This window comes from Lontra canadensis, unplaced genomic scaffold (assembly GCF_010015895.1).
Source record: "Lontra canadensis isolate GAN:19392208 unplaced genomic scaffold, GSC_riverotter_1.0 scaffold10, whole genome shotgun sequence".
Lineage (NCBI taxonomy): Eukaryota > Metazoa > Chordata > Mammalia > Carnivora > Mustelidae > Lontra > Lontra canadensis.
The window spans coordinates 4,309,546-4,321,723 of record NW_022631004.1 but is presented as its reverse complement, the minus strand read 5'-3'; the positions used below and the strand labels follow the sequence as shown (position 1 = coordinate 4,321,723).

Below are 12,178 nucleotides of genomic sequence, written 5' to 3'. Positions count from 1 at the left end.
TGTGTTTCTTTGGCACTCCAACAGACGTGAAATGGAATCTAATTAATTGTCTTTTCAAGGTCTCCTCAGTCCATTGTAGAAGATATTCATCAGGGAAAGAGTGAGCATTATGGATCAGAGACCTTGCGAGAATTTCTTAAGCTTTTGCCGGAGTCAGAGGAGGTAAGGAATTTGGCACAGGAGTTTTAGATGGTAGGAGTGATGATCAAAGCTCAATATTTTTCAGAGTGTCAGAACTCAACCTGGGAGGAGCCCTCTGCTACCTAGAGCCAGAGTCTTCTCATAAACAAGTAGTAAAAAGTGGCTTAGTAGAGAGAGCATAAATTGTGGAGTTAGGGAACAGATGTCCCCTTGCTTGGGCAGATGTCCTAACTCTGGTGAACTTAGTGTCTGCACCTGTACAGTGAGGGGTTGCTAGGATGCCAAACCCTTAGTTATGCATCAGGTGTGGTACCGGGCACATGGGACCTCAATTAAATTTGGTTTCCTTTTCCATCACCAATGACAGTTTTTGCTGAGGCCGTATTTAGGTTATTTTATAAATATGTATACCTTATACACACAAACATAAAAGGAAATCGCTTTTGGATAAAGATGCTTTAAAATTTTGGAGAAGTAGGTAAACTGCTAAGAAATGTTGTCTCTGTAATTGACTTAAAGGGGGAAATTGCTGTGATAGCGGTTTAGTACTGCAGTATAAAGTTAATCATCTTTTTGGGGGGACTGAATTAACTGAGCCGTTGAATGGTTGGAAGCTTTGTAAGATCTTATAAAATTGTAATAATGCCTTTTATTTCTGAAGAAGGGAACCCTGAAAAATTTTAGTAAGAAATGACATGAATATATGTGCTTGCAAAGTAAAAAGTTTAAGTTACCCTTTTACCCACACAGCTGGTTCTTCTCTTCCCCATCCCACTCCTCTTCCCACACATAATTTATGGCATTTGACTTTAGTGCCATAAATAACAAGAGGAGTATATATCTGTACTTCTTTTACATCAATCTGTGATAAACTTGCAAAGCCAACTCGAGGGTCATACTAGCTAACTGAGGATTCTAGCTGTATTTGATAATCTGAATCTCTCTCTCTGTGTCAGCTTTTCTGTTTGCAAATTAAGTGTAATTTACCTAAGTCAAGATTAATTACCAGCATTTATTAATGACTGTAAAGGGTCTTAAAATCTTGAGGGAAAGGTATGTTAAATCATAATTTACCCTGGATCTTAAACACCGAACAGCCCTTAGTCTTTTTTAATGTAGAGAATGAGAGTTTCAGAGTTCTTTAATTAGGATGGCTAGAGTTTAATTAATTTGGATTTTAAAAAGATTGAGCTGTTCTTGAAATCTTACTCCCCTTTGGGCTTTTTTTGTGCCTCCTCCTTAGGACTTGCTGTGGTGCTCACTCCTGCCTGACCTCATGCCTTATTTCAGTGAGGGTCACATTTGAGAGCGCGTGTGGACATGCTCCAAAAAGCTCTAAATTTCTAATGAAAGGGACGTTAGGCGGGGTTGGGGGAGGCTGCCAGCTTCGTGCCGCAGTGAAGAGGTGGGAGATTAGGTACAGGTTTTCCTAATACCTTCGTTTCTAATTTTAAGTTCAGGGGTGATTAGAGAATGCAAAGGCTGCAGAGGCCTCGGGGATTTTTCAAAGAAGCAACTTAGCTGTCAAGCCTCCCATGTTGTTGAGCTGGGGGCGGGTGGCGCATAATTCAAGGGGGCGTGTTAAGGGCAAGACGACTGAAACCCACCGGAGTGCTGCATTCGCTCCCCACCAGACAGTTAGCCAGCCCCAGAGACAACGTCCTGCTGGGATGAGACAGAGCCCTGAGACTCTGCCACCAAGCCAAAGGTAGCTGCTTCTCCTGTCCCCCTGTCCTGCCGCAGGGTCATCCTTAGCCTGAATACCCGACAGGCTTGGTCACACTTCTTGTTTACATTACCGACTCTGGGCTTCAGTTCACCACGCCCTCCACACTCAACTGGGAGCTTCCTTCAGCGGGAACACCCTGACCATCTCCAGGGCTTCTTGGCGCCCCTCCCTGAACCACTTCGGGGATCTGCAAGGGCGTCTCCGTGCCTGTGGAAGCCACCTTCTGACACATGCCTGCTGCGGGGACCCACTGGCCTTGCTCTGAGTGCCGCGTGGTCCCCAGAGCCACCTGGACCAAGGCCAGCCCCCAAGTCTAGGATAGAGGGTGGAGGATAGGGATGGGGCCAAGGGGGAGCCAGGGCCAAGTGAGAGAGATTTAGGAATGTGGCAGAAATATGTTAATAAGTGCACCAGTGTCTGTATAACCACATGTCGCTAAGCTTGGGGTGTAGTGTTCTGTGCTCATTTTTCACACAGGCAGAGACAGAACATTGACGGAGCATGTGTGTCCCTGTGTTCCAGGCACTGGGCAGGGCAGAATGCAGTCGGGCGAGATAATGGGATCAAGTGTGTAGTCCGGTGTGCCTGGCACGTAGAAGGTCACTCCGTTGCAGCTCTGATGATCTGGGGTGCCTTTGCCACTGAATCCTCTTGGCCACATTGTCAGACAGTCCTCAGGGTACAGATGGGAAACTGAGGCTCACACAGGTTCGCTGGAACTCCGCTCGTGTGTCCCATACTCAACAGGCCAGAGGGGAAAGTGGATTTGCACATGATTCATCTGACCCCAGCACAGTTCCTTCTGCAGCACTACGCCGCATCCCTTTGAGGAAGGAAGGGCAAGGGTTCTCACAACCCCACCCCGCACCACCGTGGGCCTCCCTCCAGCTCTTTCATCGCCCCTGCTCCAGAGCGAGCACCGGGCGAGTGTCGCTTGAGTGATGCTGTCATCTTATCAGCATGTTGAAAAATATGAGCGGAAACAGCCCTTTTCAGTCGTGCATTCTCAGCTGACAAGCCAGAAGAAGGTTAATTTGTTTTCAGGATTTCTCTGCCCTTCCCCACAGATCTTTTATCTGGCATGTTTTTTTTCATTTTGCCCTAAATGTTTGCACGGTTAAAACTTGGAGAGGAAGAAGGCAGGCCCAGAAATAAAAGCCCTGGGAGGGGTTTCTTTGCCCTGGAAAGTATTCCTGTGGGCAGAGAGGGGACAAGGGAGAGGCTGGTGCAGGAGCGGGGTGGATTGTCAGAAGGGAGCCCAGATGTAGCCTTCGAGCCCTTCCCTCCCTTGGGGGTGGGGCCCCACACCTGTGTCACTTTCAGGGACAGAGGGCTGGAAGGGGGTAGAAATTTCCTGTTCTCTCAGGCAGCAGGTTGGTTGCCGCCTCTGACATTTTTATCCCCTCCTCCCATCCTTCTATACCAACTCTGCCCCTTGTTGGGGAGGATGACAGAGAGGAAACCCCAGGGTCTTCTCTTGGGTGAACCTGTTGGTGGGAAATCTCCCTATTTCGAGGCCATGTGAGTGGAATTAGATGGGATGAAGGAGGTCTGCCCTTGGGAATGTGTGGGTCTTACGGAGCATGCTTTCTGCTGTTAGGACAGAAACCGGGCACAGCCAGGTCATAACGAGAGTCACTTGGCTCAGCCAACAAAATTATGCCTAACAATGTGTGATAAATGCTTTTTGATGATGACGAGAATGTACAATAATTATAGGGTTTGTTCACCTCTCTTTTTTACCTCCCTACCACTGTGAAGGTACAATAATCCCTCTTAATGAACGAGTCTCATTTTGAAATGGAATTAACGACTGTATACATGGCATTTAAATTAAATACTATCTTTCCATCACCATGCTCTTGAAATCCATAAACATTTTTAGCTCTTTATGTAAGTGAAGGAGATTAATCATTGTTCAGTTACAGCTTGAGCACATGTTTAATAGAAATACCTACCAGATTTATTTAGTGTGACCTACTCTATATGCTTTAGACAGAAAATCGCACTCTTCTTTTCAGAAGCTTTGCACATGCTGAGTTGATGGTCTTAGAAAAGGGACAACCTGGCTCTGCCCCTTTCCATATATAGTGAATTGCTAAACTCTAGTTCAGAAAGGATCAGGACCTCCTCCTACGGTTTTCTCCATTCAGCAGCTAGGTACTGACTTGAGTTTAGCTCAACCAGAAATTCCATCTGCCCCTAAGTCAAATAAGCCTAAAAATGGGAAATTCAGTTTGGGGCCCTAACGGTAGAAGTAATGCCATTCTACCAATGGCTATTTTCTGCCCATTTTTTAAAAAATGTAGTCTTAAGCATCAGACTTAAGTCTGGGGTGTCCATCGGCCCTGTGACATTTTGTATTTTCAGATTGTTGATGTAGACACTTCAGTTTGTGGATCTTTGCAAAACTCCCTGCTCTGTGTTTTGGAGCTGTCATTTCCTATTTCTCAAGACACTGAAAAGGCATGTTATTTTTATGGGCATCCGCCATGATCCCAGGGATGGAACAGAGTAAGCTTTAAAAGACTAATGAAAGATGGTGAGTGCTCATTGGCAACAGTTAGCTGCAGAGGTGGGCTGTCTACTTTACTCGTAGTCCCAAGGTTCGATTTACCGTAAAGTATTCTTGTTGCAAGATGCTCTACGACAGTGGATGTAGTAGAAAAGTTCCCGTCGCTGGGCTGGTCCAGTTCTCTGCGTGATGGAGGTGCTGATTTGCTCTGATGCAGTTTGAGAACTTTCTCTTTGCTTCCATCCCCCACTGCTAGCTGTTCAGCTGTATTCCTGGGTCAGAACTCTTGTTTCTCTTTGCTGCGGTTAAAAGGATAACTTTGAGTTGAGTTTAATTTTTTACAAGAGTAATCCATGTTCATACAGACATTTTAGGACACAAAAATGAGCAGCAGAAGAAAATAATAAACCTATCACCTTGTGTAGGTAGGGGGAGTACATTCTAGTCTTTTCCTCCACACCTGTGGTGTGTGTACGGAGAGTGGGGGTCGCAGTGGATGCCTCTTGTAAAATTTCTAGAAATGGGATCTGAATATACATTGTTTTATTACCTGGTCATTTTCAAAGGGGAGGTCTTGACATTGACCCCTCAGCTGCTTAAGCCCTGTTCCTTTTTCTCTTCCCACTGGACAGCAGATGTGTTCTTGCCTAAGCACACAGCAGCCGTTTGGTATAAGGTTGTTCTGTGTGGAGGGGGGATTTGGCCACAGAAAGGTCTTTTAGCCCTCCCCCAGTCCGAGTATTTTATATCCAAAATATCCAAAATACTGAGATTTTTTTTCATTAGGGACCTAGAGGACCGTGTTAGAATGACGACCCAGTGTCCTCCTCTTTCTCCCCATGATCTCCTTTCCAGTTTATAACTTACAGAACATTTCCATCCTTAGAACTGACCCTTCCCTTGAGGACTCCTATGTCTCTAATTCTCCAGACAGACTGAAGTTATTTATACCCACACACATGACACAGCTCTTCTTCTCATTTGTCTGGTTTCTCTTCTTTCAAAAAACATAGTCATTGTGATGATTTCCTTTTGTCTTTTCTTGGGTCTACATTTTTATTAATTTAAATTTAGTACTGAAATCTTACTTTCTTACAGGGATTCTAAGATGAAATTTAAAATAATGTATTTTAATCACAAGTTATTTTCTTTTTCTCTATTCTCTGTTTGTCTCTTAGATAAAGAAACTGAAAACATTTAGTGGAGATGTGTCCAAGTTGTCCCTGGCGGACTCCTTTCTGCACTACTTGATTCAGGTGCCAAAGTAAGGATTGTCCATCACTGTTCCTCACAGGGAAAGGGTTTAAAATCCGTGACATCAAATGCTACAGTTTTACTTTTTTTTTTTCCAAGACTTTATTTATTTATTGGATAGAGGAAGACACAGCTAGAGAACAAACACAAGCAGGGGGAATGGGAGAGGGAGAAGCAGGCTTCCCGCCGAGCAGGGAGTCTAATGCGGGGCTCCATCTCAGGACCCTGGGGTCATGACCTGAGCTGAAGGCAGCCACTTAACCCACTGAGCCATCTAGGTGCCCCTACAGTTTTACTTTTTATGTTTCAGCTATTCACTTCGGATTGAAGCCATGGTGCTAAAGAAGGAATTTTTACCTTCGTGTTCTTCTCTATACACAGACATAACAATTCTAAGAACCGCGACTAAAGGTAAGTGACCACGTGAGGCTTCATGTAATTTGTTTTTATTAATTTTGGTGGGAGTACTTTATTTTAGTTTTTATTCTTTTTAGTAAGCTTTCTTCTCCTGATTTTTAAAATCAATTTATTTCTTTTTATTTCTTTTTTTTTATGTTTTTTTTTAAGATTTTATTTATTTATTTGACAGAGAGAGAGATCACAAGTACACAGAGAGGCAGGCAGAGAGAGAGGGGGAAGCAGGCTCCCCGCTGAGCAGAGAGCCCGACGTGGGGCTCGATCCCAGGACCCTGAGATCATGACCCGAGCCGAAGGCAGAGGCTTTAACCCACTGAGCCACCCAGGCACCCCTAAAATCAATTTATTTCTTATTAAAAAAATGTTTTTTAAAAGATTTTATTTATTTATTTGACAGAGAGAGATCACAAGCAGGCAGAGAGGCAGGCAGAGAGAGAGGAGGAAGCAGGCTCCCTGCTGAGCAGAGAGCCCGATGCGGGGCTCGACCCCAGGACCCTGAGACCATGACCTGAGCTGAAGGCAGCTGCTTAACCCACTGAGCCACCCAGGCGCCCCTAAAATCAGTTTATTTTTTAATGCCAGTGTAGTTCACACACAGTGCTCTCTTAGTCCCAGGTGTACAATGTAGTGATTCAGCAGTTGCCCACGGCGCTCGGTGCTCATCATGAGAAGTGTCCTCTCCATCCCCTTCACCTCTTTCCCTCATCCCCCACCCACCTCGCCTCTGGTGACCACCAGTTCGTTCTCTAGAGTCCAGTCTGGTTTTTTGGTCTTTTTTCTTTGTTTTTGTTTCTTAAATTCCACGTATGGGCAAAATCATAGAATTTGTCTTTCTCTGATTGACTTATTTTACTCAGCATTATACCATCTGGATCCATCCATATCGCTGCAAGTGGCAAGGTTTCATTCTTTTTTGATGGCTGAGTATGATTCCACTGTGTATACACAACGCCTCTTCTTTATCCATCCATCCGTTGATGGACACTTGGGCTGCTTCCATAATTTGGCTACTGTAAATAATGCCGAATTAAACATAGGGCTGCATGTATCCCTTTGAGTTAATGTTTTCATATTTTGGAGGTAAATACCCAGTAGTGGAATTATTGAATCGTGTGGTCATTCTATTTTGAATTTTTTGAGAAACCTCCATACTGTTTTCCATGGTGGCCGCATCAGTCTGGTAGCATTTTCTTTTTAAAAAAAACTGTTTAGTTGAAATGAGAAATGTGAAATCCTAATTCTGCTACACCCTAAAAAGGGAAATGAGATATTACATGGGATTTCCATTTACTTTCCTCCCTAATTAATTAATTGATTAATTGACCAGTCAATTGATTAGCATAGTAACCTCCCATAAAAGAAGATTTCTTTCATCCCCAGCTTCAGAGTAAACCTTGCTGGTTGTAGCTAGCTCTTGTTCCTCTCCCAGGTCAGCTTTCCGTGTGCATGCTGTGTGTGTGTGTGCGCGTGCGCGTGCACAAACCCTGGGCACTTAGGCCAGCTGCATCCTCCCTCATCCTCTGGCCTCTGGTGTCCAGGCCTGCTTTTTCAGCAGCATTCCTCCTTTCCTCCTGACTCCTCCTGGGCGTCTCCAGTGTGCCCTTCTGCAGGTTCCTGATGGTTCTGCTCCGTGTCTTTTCCCACCTCCTTCCCCTCAAGTCTCTAACTCCTGGTGGGCCATTTGTGTTTGAGAGGGGTGAGTGGGTCGTTGCCATTTCTTTGAACGACTTGCCTGCCCAGGTAGACTACTTGGAATTGCTCTCCTGCCTCCCTCCAAAGCAATGGGGTTTTGCCCTCAGGCATGTATGGTGCTGAGCAAGCAGGCCTAGCTAGCCCAGTTGTGGGCACCCCTCATCTCCACGGCAGCGTCTCCGGTGCTCTCCACCCCTCACATCCTTCTGCATCCCATGTCCAGTGCCAGCCCGATTTCCTCTGGGTTGTTTTCTGGACTTCTAGGCATTGTAGAGCTGTTGATTTCCTACTTGATTTTCCTGTTGCGTTGCTCTGGCCCGTATTGAGATAAAGTTTTGCTCTTCAGCCCGTCATATTTTCTTCAGTTTAGAGAGGAGTCTCAGAATTCAGGGCAAGTGTTCTTCTTTGCATAGGGAGGCCTGTTCAAATTTCTTCCCACACATACCAGGGCTATCGCAGCAACTTTGGAAGGGTCATTCCTCCTGTTCACATGGAGATGGGATAGTTCTTGTAGTGAGCCATGCAAATTTGTGGGCACGGCAGAAACATTTCTTATCTGGTTAACCTTCAGATACTGGCCTTCTTAGATAACGTAATACAGGCAGTGATCCAAGTGTAATTTTTTGAAAGTAATACCACACTTAATGGAGAATATGAAGTTAATAAGATCATAGGTAGCTTTTTATTATCTCTATATACTGTAATTTTAATAATCATCAAACCTTGCTTTTAGCTTTTGAAATACATTTAATGTTAATTTGCATAGATGTGTGTGCAAAAGCTGCTATGTTTATAGAACTAAAGACTTATTACAATGAAAGCTCCTTTATAAACCTTAAGCCAATCCAAATGAAACTTGTAGATTTGAATAAAGGGGACTGAGTCTCTGGGTGCCTGGCCCCTAGGGTTTAGTGCTTTGCAAGGCATTTACATGTCATCCCAGCCTGTTTATTTTTTTATCTCCTCATAGCTCGTGGACTAAGCAAAATGTTGCTCTCGTTAGTTTCCATATTCTATAAATATAATCCCAAAGGCTAGTGGATAGAAAGGAAAGAAAATAAAGAATTGCTAAGAAAGAGGTTGTGCCTATAACACAGTGCTCTGCTTTTCCTAAGGCCTTTGCCTTTTCCACTCCTTGAAAATGTTCCTTATTGAAGTGTTTTGTGATACACTGAAGCATCATATGTATCCATTCCCAGTTAAAGACCTGGACACGGATTGCCAGTAGCAAATGACGCATTAGATGCACCACAGAATGTGTGGCTTGATTTGTTTTTTTCCGGTCTTAATACATGGTTTAGGGTCAGAGCTTGCTTCAGGCCCTCTTGAACTTGGCTGTGGTGGCTCTCTTTGTGCACTGAAGCTCAAGGTCCTGTGGTGTGTTCTTTTTTGACAGAGCTGATGCTGTGTGAGGAGCTACATTCAATATTACACTTGGTGCTACAGGCAGGGAACATCATGAATGCAGTAAGTAAAATTTAAAAAAAAATTAAGATGTTGTGTTTCTAAGTTTATTTGCCCATCTGAAGATATACGTATATATTTTTTTTTTCTGATTTGTCTTCTTTAGGGAGGGTATGCTGGCAATGCAGTAGGATTTAAACTGTCTTCTTTGCTCAAATTGGCAGACACAAAAGCAAACAAACCTGGGATGAATCTTCTGCACTTTGTTGCACAGGTATGTGGAAGTGGGAATTCAGAGAGAGAGAGAGAGAATGAGTGTGAGACCTCGCTGGTGAGGTTTTTCCCAGGTATTAGGTGGCATCCCACAGAGACAGGAGAGGACCAGGTGGGCTCCACGAAGGTTCTATTTGCAGAAGCACCCTGCAACTTCTGAGCTGAGCTGCCCAATGCCTGGGGCTGTAGACTAGGAGGGAAATAGACAGGTTGCGGGGAGGCAGGGGTCAGGGTTGGTGAGGCCCGATTAGGAAGGATCCACATCCTAAATACTGAGGAATCTGGATTCATGCTTTAGCAGTGGGGAACCAGTGGAAGTCAGAGCCCAGCATAATAGCCTGGCCAGGTTGGCTTTGTTTTTCGGAAAATAAGGCACTGTGGGGGATAGGCGGGAGTGGAGAGAGAACTGGAAATGGGGCCCCTCTTGGCAGAAGGTGGCTCTCTGACGGTTTGGAGAGAGAGAGCTGAGACTCGGAGTCTCGGCCACAGGGATGGAGGGCAGAGGCCTGGGTGCTGAGACATTCCCAGCTTTGGGCTGACTAGATTTGTGACTGGTTATGTGTAGGGAGTGAGGGAGCCAGAACAGTGAAAAGGATCACTTCCAGTTGTTCCCCTTTGTGAACTCTGAGGCGCGCTACCTTGTGATAAGCATGTGCTTGGTGTCTGCACCCTGGCCGTCACCTCCGATTCTGGCTGGGGCTCTGGGATACCAAAACAACCAGTTACAAAGTGAAAAAGTCTGTCTGTTGTTACATTATCTCAAATTACGAATTGTACCACTTTGTTTTTCCTTCATTGGATCGCCTTTGTTGTTTTGATAGCCATCACGTAGATGTAGCTGTAAGCTGGGGAGGAAGCTGGGCTGGCTTCCAGTGTGAGCTTCAGGACAGGACAGAACTGGGATTTTGATTTGTCTTTTATTAGCTATACTTCCTCAGACAAGTTCCTTAAACGTTAAGACCCTCAATTTCTTCCTCTAATCATGGGGCTAGTGATCCTTCCAAACGGGTAACCAAGAGGGCTGAAGGGGATAATTCCATAAACTGCTTACTTCAGTGTTCGGCCCATAGTACGTGCTCCATAAATAACACACGTAATTATTACTGCATTCTTCAGAAGACAAAGGACATGTTGAACTCAGGACTCATTTAATAAGTTGATTTTCAGGACATTGAAAGCAGAAGATGTGTTCCGTATCCCGTGGGTCTTACAGCAAGTCTTCCGTCAGTCCCTTTATTTTATTTATTTATTTTTTTTAAAGATTTTATTTATTTATTTGACAGAGAGACAGAGAGCACAAGTAGACAGAGTAGCAGGCACAGGAAGAGAGAGAAGCAGGCTCTCTGCCGAGCAGGGAACCGGATGTGGGGCTCGATCCCAGGATCATGGGATCGTGACCTGAGCCAAAGGCAGACGCTTAACAACTGAGCCACCCAAGCGGCTCTCTGTCAGTCCCTTTAGATCCATGGAGCCAGGTGCTCTATGTCACTTGGTCCCTACCCATGGGGGGACGTTTCCAGAGCTGGTAATTGCTCCCTTGGTATCCACCTTCCTTGTGTCCCCTGAACAGGTGAAGAATCCAAAGGCCTCCGTGGCTTGTGCACCTTCGGCTTAAACTCAGTTTGCAAACTGGTTTAACCGCTGTAGGCATCTGGTCACTTAAAGGCACCCTCCCAGGTATGGGTGGTATTTAAGGAGGATATATTGGATTCTCGCAGCAACAATGAGCCCTGCTAAGCCACCACCCACCTCCATTGAGTTTGTGTGCCCATGAGTTGTATTTCACGTCAGGATCGGTTGCTCTGGGAAGTTAAATATATCTGGAGAGTAGGGGAGTTCTGGTAAATCTTACTAACTGAGGAATACAAGAGTTCACGTTTCACTGAGTTGCTTTGAATAATATATCAAGCATAAAAACAAGAACTTTAAAGTCCCTTTCAGTCTTGGGATAATTGTTTCCTTCCAGTTTTATACATACAGTAGAGAAAATTCTGTTTTCATTCTAGGAAGCCCAAAAGAAAGATGCCGTTCTTCTAAACTTTTCTGAAAAATTGCACCATGTTCAGGAGGCTGCTAGGTAAGCGAAGAAGACTGAAAGTGAGTTCTAAGAATTCACGGTTTTGTTTCAAATGACTTTTTAGATTAATTGATTGATTTGAAAAAGAGGGCAAAGGCATGAGCAGAGGGGGCGGGGGTGAGGGAGAGGCAGGCTCCCTGCTGAGCAGTGAGCCCGACATAGGACTCTATCCCAGGATCCTAAGATCAGGACCTGAGCCAAAGGCCCACATATAGCCGACTGAGTCTCTCAGGTGCCCCTAAACTACTATTTAAGAAACTGGTGAATATTTTATAACTTTAAAACATTTTATAACTTTAGAGTTTTGTCTTGTTGAATTTTCAGACCTCCCTTTCATTTGCTCACAGAGGTGTGTGTGCACTTTTGGAATTTGGGGGTTTTGAAAAATTAATCTGTATTTTTAATCAAAAAAACACCATTGTAGTCGTTTTCAATGAATATCATCAGTGTAAAAACAATATGGATTAAGAACTTCAAATCCCTCCACACCCAAAGATAGAGCTCAAACAGCACAGCCTCTTACCTTGGGAGTTGGTATACATCAGTCAAACTTCAGGGCCATTTCCTTGTAGAATCTAACATGGTACGTTTATTTTCTGTTGCATTTGGAACCATACCAAGGGTTGGGAAAGGATTTTGTTTTCAATTAGTCACACAGCCTCACAGAGAAAGTATC

General features: G+C 44.5%; 1 protein-coding gene across 1 annotated transcript in view; it reads left to right on the top strand.

Annotated features, from left to right (window-relative positions):
* Window positions 1-12,178, top strand: part of FHDC1 (FH2 domain containing 1) — a 37,579-nt gene that overhangs the window by 16,247 nt on the left and 9,154 nt on the right. Inside the window, exons 4-9 of the mRNA XM_032855501.1 lie at window positions 60-162; window positions 5,564-5,649; window positions 5,950-6,050; window positions 9,145-9,215; window positions 9,319-9,426; window positions 11,432-11,502. Coding sequence (XP_032711392.1) covers window positions 60-162; window positions 5,564-5,649; window positions 5,950-6,050; window positions 9,145-9,215; window positions 9,319-9,426; window positions 11,432-11,502 — 540 coding nt within the window. The remainder of the gene's footprint in view (window positions 1-59; window positions 163-5,563; window positions 5,650-5,949; window positions 6,051-9,144; window positions 9,216-9,318; window positions 9,427-11,431; window positions 11,503-12,178) is intronic.